This window comes from Protopterus annectens, chromosome 11.part0 (genome assembly GCF_019279795.1).
Source record: "Protopterus annectens isolate FY-2018-M chromosome 11.part0, PAN1.0, whole genome shotgun sequence".
In the NCBI taxonomy this organism is placed as follows: Eukaryota; Metazoa; Chordata; order Ceratodontiformes; family Protopteridae; genus Protopterus; species Protopterus annectens.
The window spans coordinates 1,051,444,560-1,051,472,059 of record NC_056745.1 but is presented as its reverse complement, the minus strand read 5'-3'; the positions used below and the strand labels follow the sequence as shown (position 1 = coordinate 1,051,472,059).

Genomic DNA, 27,500 nt, shown 5'->3' with positions numbered 1-27,500 from the left:
AAGGTCATTAGATAAGTTGCAGCAAAGGTTCGATGTTATACCAGCATGCCCTTTTCCATATCTCTCCCGGAAGATGGCATAAGTGCGCACAAGGCAAAGGGAAAATGGTTACAGCGTGCAAGTAAACATAATAACTGGAAATAGCATAACACTACACCAGGGTCCTCATTCTCCTCAGCAGGCCTGGCCATGGGTTGAGGTTAGCTCAGTTCATGCTAAAATGATTCTGACAGACCCATTGAATGAGGGCTGGATATGTGGGTTAGCTGATAGTAGTCTGTGTGGAGGCAAAAAATACTTATTGAATGTCATGATGCTCCAGTTAGCCTAATTCCATATAAAATTAATACTGATTACTTACTTTAAATAGCAATGTTTTCTGGCTTGCGTGACCTTCTCTTGAAACAGACCTGAGACTGTCCACGAAGGCTGACCTCACCATTTAAAAACTGCTGTCAGAGAAAGACCAAACCCGCTAGCTGTAAATAAAAACATATAACATATGTAATGTGTTACATCAGCTGTATGTTAATAACGAAAACAAAAAGTATTAATTATACTAACAAGAATGATCCCTTTCAATCTGCAGCTGTAACATATATAGTTGTACACAAAAAGATAGCATTTGGTAGCTGAAAACTTGTTAAATTAATCTCATCCATGTCTCATATATTCAGACTACAATTATATTTCTTCGTTGCATAAATTGGGTGTTGATACACACAAGGGCCACACGTTGAAAATGAAAACATTGTTAGTGTCAGTACTTAAATATGCTTTTTATGCTACTTTATCCATTTATTGAGAAGTGTTCTTTTGTTTTTATACTAGAGTGAAGGCTGGTCCCTTGTTACAACAATTCGTCAGTGTCAAGTAGGAGAAAAGCAGACATGTTTGCAACATGTCACCCTTTTCATGGACACAGTAAGTAATCCACTAAAAAGCTCTACTTAATTTTCATAAAGTACATTTTCTTTGCGTATATCCTCTGTGTTAATTTTTTGTTTATCAGTCTGAATCAGGTGAAATATACAGTTTTACAAATGATGGCGGTATTCTTTACAATGACATACCAGTTACAGATGATATAAATTCAGGTAATATATGACATTGCAAATAGTTTGATTTATTTCACTAGACATGAGCATTTCTGAAATATTCATTAGTATATTGGTTTTACACAGAGGCTGTCACAATATTCAGACCAACACAGGGTATTATCCATGTCGATGTAAATGAAGACAACTTTAATTTGAAAATGCAAATTCAGACTTCTTCAGTCATGCAACTGTACTTGACACTTCCAGAAACAGCAAAGAATAAAACAAGAGGTACAATTTCCAAATATATAAATGGCTTTGTTATTTTCTTATTATTAATATATATTTTAGTTTAAGAATATATACACTTACATTAGGAGCCATTCTATCACAAATGTTTTAGAAATGAATTCTAGTTGAACATTCAGATAACTGAAAAGGCTCACACCATACTTACAGAAGTAATCAGTATTTTAAAACGAAATTAAAAAAAAATGCATCAAAATTTGAGATATGCCAAACTGTGTTTCAATATGCCATATTTATTCCATAAACACCAGTCAGCAAATATTAGTTTTTGGTAATGACTTGAAATGGACCCTACCAGTGACTTATTGTCACATTCCACTTCAATAAACCACACAAACACCCAAAGACCTTTGACAACCTTTATTTTATAACATAATAAATGATAACATGAAACTTTATTGAGCACAATACCACTTCAATTCCTTGTAAATAAAACATGAAATATATAACTATAAGGGCAGCGAAAATGCTCATCCTTGGATAAGCAGCGTCCCCCACTTGCTCACTTATCAATGCACCAACAAGGCAGTGTCCCAGCTGCCCTTCTGCATTTCTTCACTAATCCAAACCATCAATTCAAACTTTACCACCTCAATTCCTTCCATCAATTATCCACCACAGGGGGAACAGAAGGGGGCAAGCCTGTCCCTCTTCTCTGCCCAAAATGCAATACCAAAAAGGAACGGGCTGGGAGGGCAACAAGCTCACACCAAATGTGACTCCCAGCAACCAAAAACCCAGCTCAAAGGCTTACAGGACCCACCCCCAAACCTTACTTCACTTCTTTCCTTAACCTCTAACCTGTTTAACCCTTTGCTGCCCACTCCCTTCAAGCTCACTTACTACCACCTAACCTACTTCTTTCTTACATCCCAGCTCTCCCATCCTTTAAAGATATTCCATGACAACGTTTGTCTGTTCCAAACTTCATTTCCCTCTTTTACTTCTTGTTTTCCTCCTCTTAAAGCAAGACTAAGTTTCTTTTGTTAGCTGATTACATTCCTTCACCATCCTATTTTATAACCATTTTTGATAAATATTTGTGTTATTTTTTTCCATTTTGGAAGTAAAACAAATTTATAAATGTTTTGAAAATGTTTGTGTATCTTTTTTTTGTTTCTTGTCTTATCACTTGTCCGTACATGGTGCCAGAAAGATTCAGGCAATTCCAAATTAAACATCATAATTAGTTTATGAAGTAGAAATATATTTTCTCAAATACTAGAATTTTAGGATGCAGCTAAACATGTTTCTTCTTTCTATAACCACTTTCTCCATATGCATCTCGGTATTCATTTTCACAGTAGTTACTAAATCCAAAATAGTTTATGATCTCCATTTAAACCTTTGCCTCCCAAAACTCATAAATGGTTGTACTTTCCTTTATTTTTGAAAGCACTTTTTTTCCTTGTTTATATAGCCTTTTCATTTTACAGATGTTGTGCATAATTTTAGTATATTTTAAACTCTTCTGTCTTGTAGTTTTTTTTGTTAACATAAATTGATTTTGAATTTATAATAAAAGTAAAATACTTACTGCAATTAAAGCCAAAAATCTACTTTCTAAAAAAAAATAAGGAACTCCAAATTTTGATCAAATGGACCTAAGCTAGAAATAAGGTAAAAATGGTCACTGGGTTGAAAGCTAACCACAAAGTCTTTTTTACCTATGTCAGAAATTTCAGTAACAATGCCCAGGATTACCCAGAGCTAATAGTAAAGCAATATCACATACTCAGACCTAGAGGACATAACAAACTACTAGCTGTCAAGTTCACCTTCTACACTTCTACTCCAACAGTCTTGGTGACAGATAGACTGTATCTTTGCACATAACCTAGGAGGCAGATAGGCTAATCTGCGTCTTCTCTTATGATGTCCTTTCTGCTACTCCAGCAGTCTAAGCAGTGGTTAGACGCAACAATTTAACCTGCACACAGCCTAGGAGACAGTTAGACTGAGATCCTTCTTTAGCTCTTGTCAGATCCATTGACTTTACCGTTCAAGAGAAAATAGGCTGCACTTTTTTCATTCCCAGCTTGGCAAGTCTTCACTGGTGTTATATTTTTAGTGCTCTATAAATACTGTTCTTGAGCTCCACTTTTTATAGTATATAGCTATAATACTTAAATCATTTCTACTGTGATTCCAACTTTTCCTATAGTCATACTTAACCTCTGTTTCTCTTCTTCTCCTTTCTTACCTTGCTGTAGGCCTTCTACACCTTATCTCAGACCAGGAAGCAAGCTATCACTAAAGGCAGTGCACTTACTATCTCCAGAAAAATAATTCCCTCATTCACATCTGATCTACAAATTGAAAGCAACTGTAGGTTACCCTTGTCATGGTAAATAATATTTGTATTTCATTGGAATAATTTTGTGACTAGATGAACCTGGGATCATTCCCCCTTCTGTGAACCCATTTTAATATTTTGTATTCCCAAAAATGCCAAACACTTCTACAATTCTCTCTTTTCACTCTTGGCATTCTGACCCCCTCTTACCATGTCACTGCATACTCCTAGCAAAAAAAATAGCTCTTTTCTACCATCTTTATCTTCACCTTTCTTTTCTAAGAAATAGAAGTCACCAGTAGTCCTATTTCATCCTCTTACCATGAAAATGGGATGGGAACTGACTGCATTTGTTGAAGCGATAATTCCTAAAGGGGTCTCGCCTGCTTCATTCTCTACCAATATACTCAAGATCACTCCGCTCCCCCCCCTACCCCCACAGTTCCCACCACCCAATGTGCCCTACATTTATATTCTCTTAAGCTCCACCCAGACTATCTTTCCATAACCAATAATATTAATTATCCTCCTTCTATCTCAACCCACTCAAACCGCCAAGAACAAAACGTAATTACATCCGTTCTTAGCCATTCCTCTTCAGATAACTACTAGGACTATGTCCGATATCTTAAATGTCTTCCTTCTTTCTTTATTAGCACATTGCACAACTTATCACTATACATACTGACACTATTAACCACCCTCCTCTACCTCAGCCAGCCCCCAACCTAAAACATTTCCCAACTTGCCCATCTTTACATAGCTCTATCAATCATCCTTCATAGACTTTTTAAAAATAAAGTATGCATGTCTAAATTCCCATTCTGTCAAATTTAACATTAAAATAATAAATAGATATACATTGCTATACTTATTTCACTATATTTCTACAATGTTAAAACTTACAGGTTAAATCCATCCCAATCCTGGACCTATTCAAGTTATTAAATCTTAGACCTTGAGTTCTTTACCTCCAGGTTATACCCCATGCAAACACATAGGCCTAAAGATATTTCATACTAATCCAAGACATATCCGTAACAAGCTTGCAGACCTGCATGTCTGGCTAGTCCACTTCTCTCCAGATACCCTAGTTGCAACCAAAACCTGGTTAAAAGAAAAAATAAAAAATGAAAAAAATTACTACCTGATTTCAATATTCTCAGGCTAGACAAAAAAAGGCAGGAGGGGTAGCCATAATTTACAAAAACACATTTGAATTAGTCCCCCACAATACCAACATTCCCCTAATTTGATGATGCTGCATTATAGCACTCATCAAGCAGAACTCTCACAAAAGAATACTCATGGCAGGTTTGTATATTCACCCAGGAAACAGTACATCTACTCTACAGAACATCCTATACTGGATCTCCACCAAACATGTATCAGGAATCTATAATCCTAGGTGATGTTAATGTTGATTGGATTACCTTAAACTCTGACAATCCAACAAAGAATGTTCGACTGTATGGCTTTAACCAAATAATTAATTACCCCATGAGACATAACAAACATATTTCAAAGGAAACTACCTTGGACTGTATACTTGCATCACAACCAGTAAAGTATTCACACTATAGAACATTACCCGTCTCTTGTAATGATTACTTTCCAACTTGTATAATTATGCATCAAACCCATATACTATTTGAACACCAGGATAATAAGGTTAGAAATTTAACCAATGTTCATACTGAAACCTTTATCAATACCCTGTAGCAGTACAACTGGAATATACTCAAAAAAATCCTCCCTTGGATGATGATGTCTCTGAATTCAGTTACACATTTTCAAACATAATCAACAGACTAGGTTCAATCCGAACAAACACAATTTGCATTCCAACATACAAAACTGCTAATGAAAGAAACAGACATAGCTTGGAAAAGTTACCTGAAAAGTAAGACACCTTCCAACTTACAAGATGTCAGGCAATTGGGCAAAAAATCCTTTTATGCCAAACTCTAAGACAAACATAAAGGAGACCCAAAAACTTTCTGGACATCAGTAAATAACCTACTCAAACCATGTAAAAACCATAAACTTACTTCAAACACCCTAAACGAAAATGAAAGTATTGCCTCAGATTTCAGCTCTCACTTTATTCAAATGGTAGCCCCCTAATCAAAACCACTACACTCAACAACCCAGCTTCTCCAACCTAAACAACTAACATACCCAACTCTTTCTTCCTTAAGTCACTCCCCACTTCCATTAACAAAAAGCTCAAAAAGTAAAACCCACCACTGTAGACCCCGACAGGCTCCCACCCGAAAACATTAAGAGTGCTGCAAATGTAACAACATACCCGGTATCCATCCTAATAAACTACTCAGTAAATGAAAGCTATGTCCCACAACTGTGGGAAAAGTCTTTCATCATACCCTTGCATAAAGGTGGCCCCTCCACTAACCTCTCCAGCTACAGATTCATTGCTATTCTGTCACGTCTTTCAAAAATCCTGGAAAAGCCTTTCCACTCCCAGCTTCTTAAATTCATTTTTTAGCACAGTCTTGTCTCTTCATCTTAACACAGCTTCAGCCCTCATCACAGGAGGATTACAGTCTTACTCAGTTTCATCAGTGCAGTTAACCAGAATACAAATTCTAATAACCTTGTATCTAGACTCTTTGTAGTGTTATCAAAGCCTTTGATACTGTCAGTAACCAAAAACTCCTACTCAAACTTTCATTAGGCCTACCAGATTACACCTTTCTTTGGTTCCACAACTCTTAGACAAATAGGCTACAGGCTATTAAATGGGACAAATGACTACCCTCTTTTATACTCATATCCCTTGTTTTGCCTCAAAGTACAGTCATAAGCCTCTTACTGTTCAAACTATTTATAAACTGCTTAAATATGTCATCAAGGTATGCCACAATACTCAGATATGTTGATGAATCTCCAGTTATACGTTCTGCTCAAGACATCTCCAGAAACATACACAGCAATGGTTCTCTTCAGTTGAAACCTTTCTGGAAAATTCACAACTTCTGAATGTCAGTAAAAACAAAACTTATGTTATTCAGCCCAAAACAGTACGTCACCTCTAAAGAAAAATACAAAAATTGAACATGTAACAAAAATCAAATTGCTAGAAGTTATTATAGATTACAACATGAAATTTGACCATCACATACCACAAGTGATAAAGACACACACACACACACACACACACACACACACACACACACACACACACACACACACACACACACACACACACACACACTCCAAAATCTAAGCAGGCTCTACTAAACTAAGACTTTCCTCTCAAATATAGCCAGTACAAGCATTGCCTTATTTTGTCTGTATCCACACTTACTATATGCTTGTTCTGACAAGCTTAAAGGAGAACTGTGCCCACAGACTGAAAAAACACATTTATTTCATCACATTTTGATGTTTTCTACATTTTAACACCACTTTTAGACTCTATATCCTTTCCTTTTTACATTTTTAAATGCAATTCCAGAGTACACACTTGGTTTTCTGTTGTCTGATTTTGTTTTGCATTATTTGGTAAAACCCAACTAGGTGGGAGGCTACACCCCCCACACCCTGTAGCTATATATACTAACACCAGGATCGCACGACAGTGAGGAAAAGGACATATACCTTTGACTTGCCTTAGAGTACTACTTATCAGTGAAATGAGTTTTAGGTGAAATGATTTTTAGGTGAAGTGAACTTTAAATGATTTAGTTTCAGTGAAATGGGTGTCAGTGAAATGGTCTTTCAGTGAAATGATACGAATCCGTTTCTACATATATCCTCCATTTTTTTTCAATCAGGTTTAATTAGCATTTCTTGCTTTTTAGTGATTACAGGGATAATCACACAGAACAGTATTATCAGTACCTGTTACTTCTTTTTCTTTTTAAGGTGTCCAATTTTCATTCTTTTGTTATGCCTGAGTTGTAGTTCTTAAATGGGTTCAGGTGCCTAGGTAGCAAGACATTTCCCTGTGGTACATTTCACTGGGGACACATGGCTGAAGTGACATTTAGCTGCAGAGAAATATGGCTGTTTGCAGATTCCCATGTGGGTAAAGAGAAGCACACACTGCCATGCTCACAGCTTTAATAACCAAATGCATGGTGGCAGAAGGAGTAATGAGTGTTGTGCTCAGTGTACAGTACATACTTATGTAACTACGACACGTAGAAGTGTGCTACAGCATGGAGAATATCCTGCATGTTAGTGTAGTCACATTTATGCTCCAGTATGCGTTTTAGGTAATGTTCCCTAGACACTGTGAAGGGGTTAATGGTCCACACACTCCATTTATAAAGGCACTGCCCATTGTGCACTGCATTTTTACTGCTACTGACATGCCCTCTGTCCAGCCTGCTGCTGATACCTGCCATATTGCCTGCTGTATCATGTTCCCTTGGGGACCCTGGACATTGTTTTCCCCCTGTGCATTTTGTTATTAAAGCTGTGAGCATGGCAGTGTGTGCTTTTCTTTGCTCGCAGGGAATTTGCAAATAGCCATATTTCTCTGCAGCTGAATGTCACTTCAGTCATGTGTTCCCAGTCAAATGTACCACAGGGAAATGTCTTGCAGCTTAGGTGCCTGAACCCTCTTAAACTCATCTCCCCTACCCCTAAACACCTCCCCTTCATATCTGTCAAAATGATGAAGGTAATTTGATTTTTTTATTGCTGTGATAGACGGCTCACAGCAGGAGACAAAGTTCATGTACTGTTGCTTGTAGTATCCACCTACCTACAGTGGGACACTTATCTGTGCTGCACCATAGCCTCTTTTTGCCCTCAAATTTTAATCCTTACTACCTACTAATTGGTAAAAAATTGTTTGGCAAACCTTCCAACTCCATTTTTCAGGGATTCCTGAGGAAGCAGAATTCTTAAATAATTGTGTCACAAAGGCCATAAAAATAAAACATTTTGTTTTTACATAGCACTGTGATGCACTTAAAATAAGACTTTTTGCATCAATGTGCATTGTCCAAACAATAGTAATGCAAGGGTAAACTGCCGTATTATTGACTTAACAAAATCACCACTGATTACTTGAGAAGTTATGAGGGACAGGTCAAAAGTAAGATAAAAAAAATAATTTCTTTTCAATTCTGCAATAGAGTATTCTAGTTTGTTATTCATTATTTTGTTCTATGTTAAGCCTCATTTGGTACTCTGATCCTTTTGCAACTTGCAGTTGGTTATGTTACGTTTCTTAAATACTATTATATATTCTTTATTTCTGCATTAATTTATATTTTTTGTATAAGTTTAACTTGTTTTAGTAGTTTATAGTGGAGCTTTTCTCCCCGGGCCTCCACTGAACATGGACATATATCCAGTTGGACTAGCCCGGTTAACAAATGTAAAATAAATAAAAATAAAATAAAAAAAATCATGAGAATTCTGCAAAATCAGGAACATTTTATGGTCTTGAGCCATTTATATCTTATTGTACTGATGTCTTTGTTTGCTTCCTGTAATTTGTCTCTTGCAACTGAACAATTTATCCAAGTTGTCTGCAGTATATTTTTGAACCAATAAATCATTGTTAATGCATCTTCTCCAATTTATTTTTCACAAATTGTAACTCAGTATGCAGCCCCCCCTTCACTATTTTGCTCTTGTTTCCACTCACTTCAGTTTTACATTCCTCTGTAACTCTATCCCATTTCTTACTATTTATTGTCTTTATGTAAGCATGTTTAATCCCTTCCCATTTTAATTCCAAGATACCACCACTGGTGTTTCTTAAAGCTCCCATATCACTTATTACAATGAAAGTAAAGTTGTTTATTATAAAGATATCCAGGTTAATATCCCTGAAGTTAGGAGGGAATAAAGTGATAAAGACATGGAAGTTTGTGTGTAATAATATCTTAATAGGAGGGGAAGCACCGGCATCTTGGAAGAAAGATGTTGTGACTGTAGTACTCAAAACCGAGAGTAGAGACCAATCAGACCCAGCTTCATATTTTTAAACCACACTTATAAAGTGTTTATATCTGTAGAAAGTAAAAGAATAGCAAAAGTGTTGCCAAAATTGGTAGAGATGGATCTATGTGCTCTTGTGGAGGAAGGCAAACAGATGAATTAAGGTAATCTAGAGGAAAGCAGAATGTAAGCCATTACCACTGTTATTCGTGGGTCTTGATGTAGACCAAGCATTTGAAATATAGGCTGAGATTTTACGAGTAGGACAAAGGGAACCACTGCACTTTCAGATACAATAACAAGGTTAATTATGTGGATATATGAAGACTCAGATACAAGAACTTAAGTGGAAGAGCTCCTCTTCAATAACTAGTACTTGAACAGAGGAACCAGGTATGGGTATCCTATTTCCCACTTATTATTTGTTTTAAATTTAGAGCAATTAGCAAAGAAAATAAGGCACTCAGAAATTCAAGGATATAATTAGTTTGGTAATCAAGAAAAGTTGACATAATTTGTAGATGATATTATTTTGTACTTGATAAACCCAAAAAGGATGTTTCAATGTTGTAGAACATTTTGAGACAGTTTCAAGTCAACACCCAAATTGTTTCAGTAATACCTATATTTATGGGGACACAATAAGATAAAGTATTTAGGAGCATGGGTTAAAAAGGCTTCTATTATGGCAGCTAAGGATATGTGGGAAGAGAACAGACAAATTATAATACAAAAACTGAGAAATTGGAAGGTCTTGGCTATCGATAGAGATAATAAGATGCAAGCAGTGAAAATGGTTTTAGTACCTTTAGTTTTACATACAGATCAGGCATATTATTATCAAACAGAGGAGAAGATATAGAAAATAGAATAGAGTGAATGAATTTATCTGGGAGAAGAAGAGGGCATGAGTTAAGAGGGATAAGTTGATGCTATGAATGGGACAAGGAGGTTTAGGATTACCTGATTTGATGAAGCGAGGGGGGGGGGTCCAACAAATAAGAAAGTGTTATATTAGAAGATAATTCTTAAGGAGGATAATAAGAACTACACAGAATATTATATTAAAACAGTTACAGAAAGTATTCTAAGAACTAAGCCAAACTAGGAATGGAGAAGGAGATTTTGCCAATAAGGTTGACTTCAAGAAGGGGTACAGAAAACAGACAAGAGGGGCAGGAATTTACTGGAGAAAACTGGCAGGGGAACCAAGGTATTGAGAGTGAATAAATAGAGAGGGAAAAGTAATAGAATGAGATAATGCCAACAAGTTTGGACTGCAGTTTAGAGACTGCCATCTGAATAGGCAAAGAGCACAGTATAAGGGAGTCCTGAGTGAAAGCCCTCCTCTGGTAAAGGTTTTAGTCAAATCTAGACCAGCAGCTGCTGTTAAACAAAGGCTAATTAGTAGGGTATATAAAATATTGCATGATAACTATAATAATCAATCAGATGTTGTTAAAACAAATTGGGAAGTGAAAGGAACTTCAAGTTTAAAAGGGAACAATGGAAGGACATATGTATGGCTCCCAAATATGCAACAAAATTCAGAAGATTTAATGTTTTTGCTTGAAAATGTTTTCATGGGTATTTTTAAACTCCAAGCACACTTAAAAATGTTTTCCCCTCGGGTAGATAGCAAATGTTGGAGATGCTATGGGGAAAAAAGAGATAACTGGGAGCATGTTTTTTGGGAATGTAACTGGTTAGCAGATTATAAAAATTCCCTACAGAATACTCTTTCAAAAATATTGGAGGTGCAAATGGTTGTAGCTAAGGAAATGATTCCTTTAAGCTGGGACACATGATTTGAATTGCCTAGAGATAGTATGTCTTTATTAAGTTTAATTGTATTGGCTGCCAAAAAAACAATTATTAGAAAATGGGAATTTAAATCTAAACCCACTGCATTTGAAGTAACAGATATTGTAAAAGAGATACAAGAATTGCAAGTAGGGTCTTTCGAAAAGAGAAGGAGAAAATTACAAAAAAAAAAAATGGAATTTATGGAAAGAACAATACACACAGAATGTTTATGAGGATGAGGTTTAAAAGAAGGCATGAACTGAGCAACTCAAGTAAAGTAGACTAAATAAAGAAGGAAAGAAAATATATATGTAATGCATGATGTATGTAAATGAAAACTGTTATTAATGTTTATTTACTTTTTATCATTGTATGTGTGCCTATGTTTTAAGTGCTATTTTAATGAAGGTATTAAAACCAAGAACAATCACACTGGATGATGGCAAGTATTTATAGTCTGAGATTAAAAGTACTCACATCTGTTTTTGTTTTAATTCAGGTCTGTGTGGTACATATGATGATAAAGCATCTAACGATTTCTTATCCATACAAAACTCTCTTGAGACTGCAAACAATTTTGCCGATTCATGGAAGCTTGATAAGGACTGTAACATACCCGATGATATGCCATGTGTTGACCTTAACAACGGTATTCTATAATTTCAGATTAATTTAATTTATAATGAAAATGTGTCTCTTAGGTTAAGTAGATGTGCAGAAAATTGCTTTGTTTACAATGTTTTATATGTGAAGAATATACTAGTCTTTTTCTTCAAGTGGACAGTAGTATTTATAATCTCATAAGGCGTATCTTTTATGATTTAATTCCACATTCAGCCATATGAAGACAAAGGCTCTAACTGAATTCAAGTAACATATTTGTTAAATAATTGGAATTATGTTATATTATGTATTATTATTTACTGTTATGGTTTTATTTACCAACAGTCAGGTAGAAATACCAATCATGTTCTCTCAAGACTTTTTCACTGTAAAAGTGCCTGTGCTAGTAATTAAAATGCATATTATTGATTGTAAAATATCAACACAAAAATGCATAAAATTGAAAAGGCGCAAGAATCACAAGCATCCACTACAGAAGTTGTTACTTTGGTTGAGAATAGACTCTCATGTTTAGGACTGTGTGGGACTGCACAGTAATTAGCCTCTCTTTTGAATAGAAAAAGGTAAAAATGACAGAATGCTGAGGAAGAAGTGGGAGGATGTTTTAATTCATTTGTAGATTCCTCACTTCACAGGGGATAATGGTGCATTGCCTGCCTCATCAGTTTCACCCCACAGAACAATACGTACTTAAACAGTGAGGCAGATTAAGAAATGTTTTGATTTGGTCACAATAAACTGTCCTCTCCTAAAAGGAGATAATACAAAAGCACAAAAAGGATGGAACAATCCTACTCATCTTCCTCATACAGATACTTTAGAACAACTTGAAACACAGATTTAATCGATTAGATAACCTGATTTTATACATGGCACTAAACAGAGCTGGATCATGGTCAAAAGAGGTCCTAGGCAGGATAATGGATCTGCCCCCCCAAACACACACAGCAGCCCACCTACAGCTATTCTAGTGTCCCATTACTTGACTATTTCTCCTAGTTACCGTAAACTCTGTTCAAACCTGTCAGTGTAAATACTATTTTTTTCTGTACTGCTATAGTGATTCCATATATTTGGATTTAATTAAACACTTTTATTTAAAATTTTATTGCACAAAACTGATAGACATTTGCTAAACAAAACAATACAGTCTCACAATAAACATAAACTTAGTATTAAATGTAAACTTCACTGCCCTTGAAACTCACATTCATTAAAACTGCATTGAAACCCACATTCAAGGAACATGTACCTGGCCAATGGCAGATAAAGTTTACCTTTGGGCTTTTTTCAAACCATAGGGCCCTTGCACACAATTTTAGGACCATGCATACATGTCTCTGTTCTTAATTCACCTTCCTGATTGTATCCAGTTATATTCCTTGTATAATACAGCACCACATGTTAGAGTGTATTTTAAATTTGTAGTTTTCAGCTTTTTTCTAGTGGCAATGAAACAAAATACACAAACTAATAATGACAAAACTGCCCATTTCAGACATTTCAACCATAAAAGGCCACTCAAATGTCTGCCATTATAACCTACCACTATCAGTCAATATGCACAATCTCTGCAAGAAGTAGAAGTCATCTGAATAATTCTACATTAAAGAGATCTGTAACTAATGAATAGGTTACTTCTAGCAAACAACCTTATATTTCAGTGTTTTATCATACAAACTCAGTGCCTGCCCTTGAAGAATAAATTGCCTATGTTACATTAAAAAAATGGTAAGCTGGTAATATTGCAATAGAGAATGGCTGGAAAACTGACAACAGGTTCATAGTTACTAGGCATCTCATCCAAAGGAAAACATACTCAGGACTGCAGCACCTCCACCCCCCCTTAAAGTACAAAACAGTATCAGCAATCCATCAATAAGGTATGGGATTAAAACTGACAGACTTCTGCATCAAAAGCAAATATGCTACCTGTTGTGCTACTAACACTACTTTCAAATTCTGTTGCTCAGTGATGACCATTTACTAAGCAAAACAGTTGCACATTGAAAACAGACTTGGCATGAACATCAGTAAACTTACCTTTCCCTGAAACGTACTTTTCTTTGAAAATGCATTGAAACTTACAATTCCTTGCAAATGCACTGAGGTGGTTGGTGTAGGGGATCCTTAACTAGGACATTTCACACACACAGACACACACACAGACACACACACACACACACACACACACACACACACACACACACACACACACACACACACACACACACACACACACACACACACACACACACACACACACACACACGTACATTCATAATGGGAAGAAGCATCTTACCAATACATTTGCTATATCATTTTGTTCCAGAGGCAGAAGCAGCAAGAACAATGTGTATTTAAATTCCATGTATGGATGCATGAAAGAAAAGAAGAAATAAGTAACAGCAGGTGTATGTGTATTGACACACTCATGCAAGGATGCAAATCTGAGACTTAGATGACATTCTTAAAGATGACATGTATTCTTTTAAGTAAAAGTTAAATGCGGCAGCCCCCCTGGCCAGTGGGCCCCCTCCTAGTCATCCAGCATGCCCTAGGCTACTGCCTATGTCGCCTACTGCTAGATCCACCTCTGTGACTTGATAACCATTAAAAGTTGTATAAAGCAAACCATGGAATAGCACTTCTGATGGTAGATGCAAATGAAGAAATTGTGGGATAGAGCTCTACCATCAGACAGAAAAGCTGGGCTTTTTGATAGGTATAGGAAAAAGTCTGAACAACTTCCATTTTGTTATTAAGGGTCCTGGAATGCCATGCTCTTAGAGCTGCCTGTCAAGGTGCAGTTTTAAGACAGATGCACAAAGTCAGACATTACCCTTTGGAGACTGATATAAGAAAAGTTTTACCTAGTTAAATAAAACTGACAGTGTACTTGATGAGCATATAGGCAAATGCATTTGTAATGGCATTAACTAATGATTCAGGGTAATGGCCTCTGAACTGCCCTGAAATTTTATGTCATGTTCTGACCCCAATTTCTTCTGAGGATGTCAAGGTAGGCCTTTTTTGAATCTATTTAAATTCAAAGACTTTTTTCAGGAGACAAGGACAAATATGTTTTGACAGCATTAGAAAAGAAAAAGATAAAGTCAGGCTTGAAGGATATTCTCTGTACTTCCCTTTATAAAATATTGATAAAACAAAGGAAATAACTAGCCCAAGCATTGCATTGACAGAAAAAGTATTTTTATGCCCAAAAATGATATTTTGCAAAGTGCTTCAAGACCTTCTTTACCTGCCATTTTGCATGTGGATCAGATGGCTGTTTTGTAGATGCAAATGGTTCTCATTTCTGATGTAGATGGCTCTTATTAGAAAAGGATGAACAAATATTAGTATTAGTTTCGTAGGGATATCCGTTAGAATTTATTTGAATCCAAAGTATTCAAGGCATGACAGAAACCCCACAAATCTGCCTTTCCCATAACACTGTCTCTGCTTTGAAAACTGCCATTAAAATAATCAGTTGAACTGGTTCTACTTTCTCTGCATCCTATCTGTGAGCCAGTTGGCAATCCAGTGGGTGACATGGGGATTTATTCACAGTTTATGTAGCTTTTCTTCTATGCCTGAGTGGGCAATTGTGTCAAAAGCTTTGGCCAGGTCAAAGTATCTGCTGTGCATCATTTTGCCTTCATCCATTGGTTTAGTGACCTTTTAAAAAAAATCCACTTGACTGAGTAAGTATGACCTGTCTTTGCCAAATCCAAACTGACTTGGGTCTAGTGTTTGGAGTTTCCATATGCCCTGATTAAGTCCATAATAAGGCTTTCCATGGCTTTGTATATGAGGCTGGTCAGTCTTATGGGTCTGCAATTGCCTGGGTCTGTGGAAGGTCCTCCCTTATGCAGGAGAATGACTGTAGCCATTCTCCATTCACTTGATACAAAACCTGTATGGAGGCTGAGAGTGAACAATGTTGTCAGGGGTGTGGCTAAATCATGCTTCGTGCTATTAAAGATACAGCCAGGGATATTGTCAGGATCTACGCATGCAATATTTTTAGCTTTTGATAACACTTGTAGGACTTGGTTTTGTTTGATAGTTGAAGGTGAGACAGTTTTGGTATATCTTGAGAGACAGATGGAGGGGAAAGAGGAGTCAAGTCAGAGCTAAGTTTTGCAGTCAGTAGTTTAGCTACAGCTTCATTCTCAGTGTAGGTACCATGATTCACAATCAGCTCAGCACATTGCTGCATTGTGCTTTTGGGATTATGAACATAAGTAAAAAATGCCTTGTCTTTGGCTTTGGTAGCTAATTTAAAATCAAGCTAGGCTTTGGTGGATTTTAATAAGCTCCTGAGTTGTTTGTTTATTTTGGTGACAAGGGCTCTAACATTCTGGGAATTATTCTTCTTACGTTTGAGTTTTTGCTTCCAATTCTCTTTCCTACTCCTACCTAGCAATTTCTCTGAGAACATTTAAAAAATGGATGGCACCAGTTTTGGCTTAAAACAGATAAAAAATTATAAACTTTTTCTTCATGTAATGAATGCCATCTGGTCTAATAGTCTAAACAGCTGTCTGATTTGGAAATGGTGTTACAGGGATTTGTTCCCTTAGGAATCAAATAGAACAGGGGAAAAGCATACCTGTCTGCATTACAGTCTTTTCAGTTTCTGTGCTCAGCTATAGGTACAGTTCAGCTTAAGGCATTTTTGCTATCAAAGAGGGGGGGAATAAGTTTTTTATGCCTTCATTTAATTCAGAAAAAGGGAAAAACACAATATATCAAAATACTCAGCTACCAACTTTTTTCTTGTATTTGAGGACCAAAAAAAAAAATCTTTTATTTTTAAATGGTACCAGACTGTTACATTAACACACATGGATTGTTAGAGCTCTGCCCCCTTTGACTCAATCTACCCATGCCTCTTCTTCAAGCAACTTGTATTCCAGGCTAACTAGCTACATTCTTCCAATAAAAAAGAAGAAAGATAACCTTTCTAGCAGTTTATGGTCCAGGCTACTAAACAGTAGCAGCAGATTTCTTGTTATGAAAGCTGTAGACAGGGACACTGCTTACCACACAATATCTCATTTTAAAAATGTAATAAAATACAGACTTCCATACTAATTCAAACAACTGAAGTATAACAAAGGCCACTGTAAACCCAACTTTAACAGCAAACATATATGTTCAGAATTTACTATTTCATTTTGGCCTTCACCCTAGTTATTGCTCTAACCATCTCTGCATACCTCCAGGATCCCAGATTTTGAATGAGCAGATAGCCGACTGCCTTCGGCAATGTAGTAGTATAATTGTTATTTCCAAATGGAACCATATTGATTTCTTCTTAGCTCTAGCTCTCATATATTGCCATCTGACCATTTTCATATTAAAACTAGCATTGCTTATTCTGGATTGACTTCCATTCCAAAATAATTGCCCTATTAAATCTTACAGTTTTGTCATATAACTGGTAAACGTTGCATGCAATAAATGCCTTACCATAAATAGAATCTTGAGCAGCGACAGCATTTTAATTTCATAAAACCTACTGGAAGGGATAAGTACAACTTCTTTCAGTAAGGGATTCACCCCTAATTTCCTCTTATAGGTTCATAGGTGTTTACTAGGCTAAGAACCACAAGGGTCTTTTTAAGTCTAGCCATGCATACCAAATCTCTGGCAAGTTCTGATACCCTTGATAAGTGTAAGCATGGGTCTGGGAAATGAACCATTTACAAGTTGCCTGTGTCCATTATAGAAATAGGTGTCAAACCAGGCATGAATTTCTAGTTTCCCATCCAGTTGTCCAAGTTGCACATGAACTGGCTTAGGGTGGAACTCTGCTTCACATGGATAGGGACCCTATTCCATAGATGGGGTAGTCTCTGAAATACATTCCTATCACTCCAGCAGGTCCTATTTATATCAAAGGCAAGCTTTAAGTCTTTAGAATGGGTAAGTCTGGTACTGTTTGATGTTCTTCATGTTTCACTGTTGCAGTCATCACATTTGGGTTATACCTGCCAGGGTAGCCCTCGCCCAGCCTGAATGCCAGAGACTTAGTATTTCTGCATTGGTTGCTGTCACTTGAAGACTGATGTCAGGTCATCAGTGGTATAAAGGAAGGCATCTGATGCCATTACATCAGTCTTTCTTGCTGTGGAGCCCAAAGCAGAAGCAGTTCACATGAGTTCTGGTCAGCTGCTACCTGAGTTTAATTTCTGAACTGAAGTTGAGGTCTTTGAAAGCTAAGTCGCCATTGGGGATTCTTTTTTCTTCCTCTAACCGATGTCAGAAAAAGTTATTAATTGTCTCATCTGTGGAAAGCAAATACCACACCGGGACTTCCACTCTTACTGCGTCACTTGTCTAGGCCCAGACCACAACGTCCCTCATTGTCACTTCTGTGCTTTGTTTAACACCAGAAGTCTTCATTGTCAGGCCCTTATTGTAGCCAAATATTTCTGTTTGCAGTCCTCAAATTCTGATATGGCTTTGGCAAGCCATCCGACAGCAGTTCTTCTGAAAAAACATAAAGATAAAGACAGAGACAGACTTCACAGGACCAAACCTTCTGACGACGCTTCCGTTAAGCTGGTTGTCAGTCCTCCAGAACTCAGTGAGGTGGTTTTGCAGCCCCTGTTGCCCACTTCAGTTAATTTACAGGCCACTACCGAGACCCTTTCAGAGTCCAGTATGCCGCAGAACTCTTCTTCATCTAAGGATCCTGCGGTTGTCTCTAACATGGATGGGTCTGGAGCAGCTATGCAGGCACTGGCTTCCGAGGAAGCCCTTTTCAACACTGAATCCAGACATAAACCAATGACTTCTTTCACGGCTACTGTTCTTTTGAAAAAAAAAAACGAGTTCCTAAGGCCCAGGGGTCAAACCACACCCAAGAAACCGGCTACTCATTCTCGGCACCTGCTTCCTTGCTTCAGTCTCAAATGCTTAAAATGGCAGAATACCTTATCATGCTGATTAGGGGAAGCCAAGCCACTCCCTCAAAAAGGAAAAGAGATTTATCTCCAGTAGTTTTGTCAGAACAAGAGTCAGATGAATCTGATGCATCTGACTATGAAGACATGCCGCCCCTCTCCACATATGAGGATTTTGATGCAGAGGAATCCATTCCTTCAGCCTCTCCCCCAGAGGATTTTTCCTTTGGGGAAACCCTGCATACCTTAAGGGAGCATTTCCAATGGGAGAGTCAAGACTACCCACAGTCTAAAAAGAGACTCAGAGAGTTCCTGGACCTTCCACAACACAGGCCCTCTGCCACCCCCCAGTCCTAGATGTGGTGGATGATGTCTTCCTTGAATCCAGCTTAACTCCAGATGCCCTCCCTCCTGCTCCCAGAAAACCAGAGAGGTACTACAGAGTCGGTGACCCACACAAATATCTTGTTAAAAATTTAACAGCTGACTCTGAGGTCATTACTCAAGGGCCTAAAGGGATTAAAGTAACCTCAGCTAAGAATCCCACCCCCTCAGACAGGGGCTCCAGAGCACTGGACAGATGGGGTTAAAAAGTATACACCTCAGCTACTCTTGCTATCAGGGCACTAAATTGTCAGTTCAATATGCTTAAGTATCAGCAACATACCTTGGAACTCCTTAAACAAAAAAAATCCTCCTTTCCTGCATGGGCAGACTCTAAAGATTTACAGGACTTAATGCATTCTGCCAGTCAAGTAACTAAACACATTTTGCACTGTGGTTTTGATGCCCTAAAAGCTTTTTGCATGGCAGCAGTCACCAGACCTGTCATTAGAAGACATGCATGGCTTAAGGAACAACCCCTGCCAGACCATGTCAAATCAAAATTGTTGGATGCACCCTTGCACAAAGATAACTTATTTGGCACTAAAGCAGAAGAGTTCTTAAAAAAGATGGCAGAAAAAGCAAAATCTATGCAGACTGTTAAAGATTTATTACAGGTCCATCCCCCTAAGTTCAGCAGCATTTTCTCTCCAAGCACCGGTCCTTTCCTGCTCCAAGTAGACAGGGCCAGCCTAGACCCTGTGGAAACAGACCCCCCAGACAGCAGCCCCAGGGGTTGCAGAGATCTAAGCAGTGGACTGTCTTCACTTCAAAACCAGGGAGTTCTAAGCCACCCCCTTATGGTAAGAACTCACAATAACTTGCCCCTACCCAACCTCATCTCTGCCACCTTCACATACCCTTAGGAGGAAAACTCTCCTCTCACTCAAGCACCTGGGCCACCATTACCAAGGACCAATGGGTTCTGGACATTGTGTCTCAGGGGTACAAATTCTCCTTCCACAACCTTCCAACCCCAAAAGGGTTCCCAGATCTACCAGCAAATCAGTGGACAGAGGCTCAAAATCAAATCCATCCCCTGCTCTCCTTGGGGGCAGTAGAGCACATTCCTACAGAGCAGATAGGCCAAGGCTTCTACTCCAGACTTTTTCTGGTACCTGAAAAGAGGGCACCTGGCACCCTATCCTCGATCTATCCATTCTAAACACATTTCTAGTGATCCCAAAATTCAAAATGCTCACCCTCCAGCAGCTGCTACCCATGCTCTCCAAGGAAGCCTGGCTAGCCACCCTGGACCTAAAAGATGCCTACCTCCACATTCCTATCAGGGAGTCCTGCAGAAAATATCTCCACTTCAGGGCAGGTTCTCAACACTTTTAGTTCTCTGCACTTCCCTTTGGCTTATCTACTGCTCCCAGAGTTTTTACAAAATGCCTGGCTCTTGCCATTGCCTTTTGCAGACAAAGAAATATTCAAATTTACCCCTGCTTAGATGACTGCCTTATTCAGGCAGACAGCCAGGAAAAGCTGCTCAAACACCTGGCCTTTGTCAAAGATCTACTAACCTCCCTAGAGTGCACAATCAATGAAAAGAAATCCAAACAGGTACCCACCAAAAGGATAATCTTCTGGGAGCAAGTCTGGACACAGCATCCCAGATGGCATGCCTTACACCAAAGAAACAAATTTTCCTATCAGTTTATTTATCTCAACTGGCCACCAGGCCCCAACTTTATGCAAGGAAAATCCTGCAAGCTCTGGGGTTCACGGCCTCTTGCATACTCCTCATTCCATATGCCAGACTGCATATGAGGAAACTTCAGTGGTACGTAAAGAGCCTTTGGTGTCAACACTCTCAAGATCTGGAAACTCTTCTGCCAATTATTCCTTGCCTGAGGAAGGAATTTCTTTAGTGGGCAACAACCTGCTCCCACAACAAGAGGCTGCCTTTCTCCCCACACTCTGCTGCCCAGACCCTCACCACAGATGCATCAGACTATGCTTGGCTTGCACATCTGGACGGCAGGTGCATACAGGGCCAATGGAACTCCCAGCAAATCCCCCAGCACATCGGTCAAAAAGAGATGATGGCTGAGCAACAGGCCTAGATAGCTTTCAAACCCCTTCTCTCTCCAGGGGTTCTCCTGATCAAAACAGACAACACCACTGTGATGTAGTACATCAACAAGCAGGGAGGGACTCACTCCTACCCACTGTGCAGGCTGGTCATGACCCTTTGGCTCACAGATTCTTCCATGCAAATACACCTGTTAGCACAATACCTGCCAGGCTCTCTCAACTCCCTGGCAGAACAATTAAGCAGAAAGCTCTTGGACCCCCACAAGTGGCAGCTCAACCGAAACACCTTCTTTCTAATAACTCAGAAATGGGGAACCCCGGAGGTCGACCTCTTTGCCTCCCACCACCAACCATCAGCTCAGCAAATTCTGCACCAGGGAGCATCACTGTATGGTTTGGAAAGTGGATGCCCTGTCCTTCCCCTGGGTAAACCTCTTGGTCTATGCCTTTCCTCACCTACCTCTCATTCCCAGGGTACTGCTCAAAATAAGGGAGGTAAAAACAAGGACCATTCTCATAGCTCCAGACTGGCCCAGACAGCACTGGTACCCCTTGCTGTGCAGTCTGTCCCCACTGCCTCCATGGAATCTTCTTCAGATTCCAAACCTCCTAATGTAGAAGGAAGGGGAATTCATGCACCCCCCAATTGCTGACACCTAATTTGGCAGCTTGGCTTATACCCTAACTGCTGTCTAGTCTGCCATCCTCAGTAGACAGGTTCTGGATGTTATCCGAGATTCAAGATTCCCTAGCACCAGAAAGTCTTATGCAGATAAATGGAAAAGGTTCTGCACCTGGATCCAGGTTAAGAGGGCCAATACGTCATAACTCTTCATCCCTCTCATCCTGGATTACTTAGCTGACCTACTACACAGTGGTCTCTCTTTCTCCTCCATAAATATTCATGCCTCTGCTATTTCTGCTCATTTTCCCACTGAGAAGCTTCTTTTTTCACACCCTCTGATTAAACAGTTCCTCAGAGAGGCTAGCAACTTGAGGCCCCCCAGAAGGGCACCAACCCCAGATTGGGACCTTAACTTTGTCTTGGAATAGATCACCCTGCCCCCTAGCTTCTTCTGCAGAGCTAAAATTTCTCTCCTGGAAGACAGCCTTCCTCCTGGTCATCACTTCAGCCAGAAGAGTCTCTGAGCTGCAAGCACTCATGGCTGTGGAACCCTTCGTCATCTTCCATGCAGACAGGGTATCCCTCGGAATTAATCCATCCTTCTTGCCCAAGGTGCTGTCCAGTGTGGCTCTCAACCAATCCATCCATTTACCCACCTTCTTTTCTAACCCCCAAAACAAGGGGGAAAGGATTCTGCACTCTCTAGATGTGCAGAAACAGCTCAGATACTATCTGGACAGGACTAAACCCTTCAGAAAGTCTGATCAATTGCTGGTTAGCTTTACTTCAGGGGCAGAAGGCAATGCCATCTCCTAGCAAACCATTTCCAAATGGATAGCACACTGCATCCAATTCTGCCACAAACAGCATGGCAAGCCTCCCCCCAAGGGGTCAGGACACATTCCACCAGAGCAGCCTCCACCTCTGCAGCTTTCCTTAGAGGAGTCTCCACCAGCGACATCCTGGAGGCTGCCACCTGGACATCTGTTCATACTTTTACCAAGCATTACCACCTGCCTCTCTTCTCCAAATCCAGGGCAGGGTTTGCCTCTGCTGTCTTGCAGGGCATGCTAGCCAGCCCCTAGCTTCCTGACTGCCTCCATCCATTTCCTCAGCTTTGGGAATCTACCCAAATGTGATGACTCCAACAGTGAAACACAAAGAACATAGTACAGTTGCGTGCACTTACCATAAATGTAGATGTTTGAGTGTATTCACTGTTGCAGTCCTGGTTTCCCTCCCTCAATCCCCTTTTCTCTTTATCTTCCTTTTTTCCCCTTGTTGTTCTCCTTTCCTTACAAGGGACATGTTGGTATTTATTATCCACTGGTGGGGTTCTACCACCAGAGCCTGGCCCCCTACTTTGGTGGTGCCTGACAGGTTAGGGCAAGACAAACTGATGTAATGGCATTGGATGCCTTCCTTTATACCACTGACGACCTGATGTCAGTCCTCTATTGACAGCAACTGATGCAGAAATACTAAGTCTCTGGTATTCAGGCCGACCAAGGGCTACCCTGGCAGGGATAACCCAAATGTGATGACTGCAACAGTGAATACGCTCAAATATCTATATTTATAGTAAGTGTACACAACTGTACTTTATGTGGATATGCAGGAGATTCATCAGAGTGGGGTCTGCAAATGCCCTGTATGCCAGGCATAGATCTCCCCTCAAAAGCTTGTAGGAGATGGAATACAGGGACAGGGCCTTGAGGCGGTCTGCATAGGACGTATTACTTATGCCCTGTATTCTTTTAGTTATGAACCTCTGTGGACATTCCAGTTGTTGGATATGCCTGGTTAGGTAAATACCAAAGGGGGCAGTGTACTCAATGATAGGTCTGATGAATGCCGAATACAGTGGAACAATGACTTCCTTGGACTTAGATGCCATACCTTTGTTTATAAGTTGTGCAACATAAAATGATTTTCTCACTACTGTAGACACACAATGATCAAAGGCTAGATTACTATCTATGTGTGCCCCTAAGTCCCTGACTACTGTGTCAACTTTAAGGGGTGTGTTGTCACTATGACAGTTATCAGGGATGGATGACTTCCCAAAGGATACTATTATGCATTTCTTGGCATTTAGTTTTAGTCCATGACTCTAACACCAGTTGTTTATCTGTGTCAGCCCCTCCTGGAGAACATTTGTGTCAGTGTGATACAATGACAGCTCCTAATTTGCAATCTTCTGCAAATTTAGTCAGCTAGAGGCCACTGACATTTTCCTTGACTTCTGAGAAGTAAATGCCAAAAAGGAGTGGTCCAAGGACTGATCCCTGAGGGACTCCACTTGTGACTGGCCTCTTTGTAAAGGTGGACTCCCCAATTCTAACTTCCTGTGTCCTGTCTGTGAACCTGTTGGCTATCCACTGGGTGACATACGGATTTGTACCTACCCTCTTAAAATGTTTTGAAGTTAATTTCAATAACTGTGTTCCTATTCAATGTAAGTTTTACAACCTAAGTACACACATTCAGTTACAAACTCAAATAGGTGGTTATCCACATTCTGAAAATCACAATAAATATTATTAAACAATGTAAATAGTTTGGTTTTGATCATATTTACATACAAACCTGACTGTGCAAAGTAATGTCTTTTCATGTAGCCCTTTACATCTAGATGATTATGCCATGCAATGCAATAATAACAAAACATAAAGACAAAAACAACTGGGAGATGTGCACCTGTATGCCATAATTTGAAAATTGCCTTTATTTGTAAACTGATTTGCGAGAAACTTGTCTAGAGTAAAGGCTATTAAAGTAAATTGTTAACAGGACAGCAATCCCTTTTTGCACCATTATAAATGTTAAACTTTACAATCTGTATCTAACAAACAGATTTCCATAGATAATAATTAAGTTTTCTTATTTCTTATAATTACTATTATTTTTAAATTCCTAATTTATGGCCACTTCTGCATATTAATCATGAACTTCATGAGATCATGTCCCCTTATCCTGCCTCTTACAAATCCATGATGATTATCTAGGACCAGTAAATTCAAAATCATCCATCTAATTGGAGAACGTTTAAGATAAATGTTTGCATCCAACTGAAGAAAAGATATGGACCTATTGTTTAAGGAAAGTTGCCAATCTTTATCCAGTTTTGGAACCGTCAGTTTTGAAGATATACTACTGACTCAACACTGTGTTTTTTACGCTTATTTTCTTCTTCTTTTCCTGTATGGTTCATAGGTAAATACTAGGCAATCAGTCTGCAGGCCATTACAATTCTAACCAAAAAACTCTTCAAAAGTTTCCTCATGCCTCAAGGAGTGGAAGCCATGATAGAACAGGGGATAATGTGGAGCTGTCTATCCAACTGTCTAGGTTTTTTATCTGTTGAAAATAGTTTAGTTCCTTTAACTGAGCATTTGGGGTACCATTTGTTTGGTGAAGGGATATAAGGTCAATGAGGGATGGATGGATAGTTCATGGCTCGAAAGCCTAGAAACTGATATCCATGGAGGAGTCTATATTATACTGAGTACAGAGAAAATGCTGCCATTCTATACTGCTAACTAAGATTTTTGGGGTGAGTGATCTTTTTAGTTAAGAATCTCTAAGATCTGTCAAGATGAGTGATATGTTTAGACAAATACTGACAAAAGGTAAATTATGTTTAATAATTGGTCTGATAAGATGCCTTTGGAAATTAGATGAGCCAGATAAAGGCTTTCCAAACTACTGTGGAGATATGACGACCAAATAATAAATAATTTTCAAGAAAAAATGGGTACCTTTCTGTAAAACCCCTACCACACGGTTGCACTGCCAGTGTCTCACCTTTAGTTTTACACAGACGTGGATATTGAACAGAGTACATGCCCACCAGTATTATATTTATGTATACTTTTTCTGACCTGATAGTGTCTTTTTTAAGCAGGTAAGGGATGAAAGATGTATGTGATTATTAACCTAATGACAATACCATGGGTCTGTAAATAAGTTTGGGGGAAAACGTTTATTATTGAAGTCGTAGTAGTTGGCAATGGTATCTCTGCATTGCTTTTTGGAGAGTTGTCAACATTTTTGAATATGTTCTTGATGGAGGGTTATTGGGATATCATTAAGAAACTGCTGAGTACAGAATGTCTCTTGTGGTTTATTACGGTAAATTCTGCTATGAGCTGCTAAAGCATTTCATTTTGTACTCCTGGATTTGATTCTGTCTTGTCTCAATTTGCTTAAAGTTACCAAGTCTCTTACTAAGATTGTGTCATCTTCAGAGCAACCCAACAACTCTGTTCCTGGTGGTTTAAAGCTTTGTACCTTTTAAACAAACTAGTATGACTTTGCTAAATTCAGGGTCAATCTTCAGCATGAGACTTTTGCACAGTGTCAGGGTTAAATTCTGAGGTGCAAGTGAAGAAGGTATGTCTTTGGTTTGGCAGAATATGGCTTTTTTCTCAAGCTGTCATTGAAGGGGCTGACGCATAGTTGTGAGTCAGTGTAAGCAAGATGTGTCAGAACTACATGAACTGTAAACTGTAAAAATACGTTTTTGTAAACACTACATAAAAAGGATCTGCACAGCTCGCTGAGCAATAAGGTGAGACACACTGATCTAGCAGTGAAACCGTGTGGTAGGGGTTTAACGGAAAAGTACCATAATGAAGTATGCTACATGGTTTAACCTATGTTAGAACAATATTGAGCTACAGTGATCTGCAAACTGAGATAACCATTGACAAGGAGTGCTGGAGGGTTGATGGCAATATGAAAGCAGGGCCTGTGTGACAGGTGGAAGCAGAGCCTATGAGACTTGATATTGGATGAATAGATGATTTATAGTAGGAGGCCTGGCCTGGTCAAGTGGGAACTGACACAGATCCAATGCATTATACATTTGAAAAGGTGCTTAAAGAGTTGATGAGACAGATCAGCTGTACTGACATCATGCTAGAAAAAGTCTAGACATGTTTGGAGACTTTGTTTAGAAGGAATGGAGAGAGTTCTATGTACATGTTTAATTTTTATGACAGGCTTTATGTGGAGTCTGATATTAAATATTGTATGTTGATATGTATATCTTTAATGTGCATTTTTCTAAGTATGCTATATCAGAAATGTGTCAGTTTCTTGTGTAATCTTTGTTGATGGGCAGAATGCATTGTTCAATGGGATGCAATTTGGAGTCTGATGAAAGACATTATTGCCTTATAGTATACTATGATGAACTGCAAGCATGTTGAAATAACTGTAACTATCTAGGTTGAAAATGGCTGTCGTGTTCAAAAGTTAAGTTAAATTAAACAGGAACAATGCAATTATGCTTTCAAACTCTGCAAGCATGCTTATTTGTTTAATTGTTCTAGAATGCAATTTTTAGGATGTGCACATATCTGTTTATCTTTTCTGTTTATAAAAGGTTGCAGGAGGGGGAGGTTTAATGTTTCTCATGGGGGCATTTAAAATCAGTGTATGTAAAGGTTATTATAAATGTTAGCAGAGAACTTAGACAATAAACAGTTTATGTGTTTGGAGATTGCTTCAATGCTTGAGAG

General features: G+C 38.7%; 1 protein-coding gene across 1 annotated transcript in view; it reads left to right on the top strand.

Annotated features, from left to right (window-relative positions):
* Window positions 1-27,500, top strand: part of LOC122815020 (mucin-19-like) — a 118,947-nt gene that overhangs the window by 84,058 nt on the left and 7,389 nt on the right. The window contains exons 6-9 of the mRNA XM_044087272.1: window positions 832-924; window positions 1,013-1,097; window positions 1,185-1,331; window positions 11,879-12,028. Of these exons, the coding sequence (XP_043943207.1) occupies window positions 832-924; window positions 1,013-1,097; window positions 1,185-1,331; window positions 11,879-12,028 (475 nt within the window). The remainder of the gene's footprint in view (window positions 1-831; window positions 925-1,012; window positions 1,098-1,184; window positions 1,332-11,878; window positions 12,029-27,500) is intronic.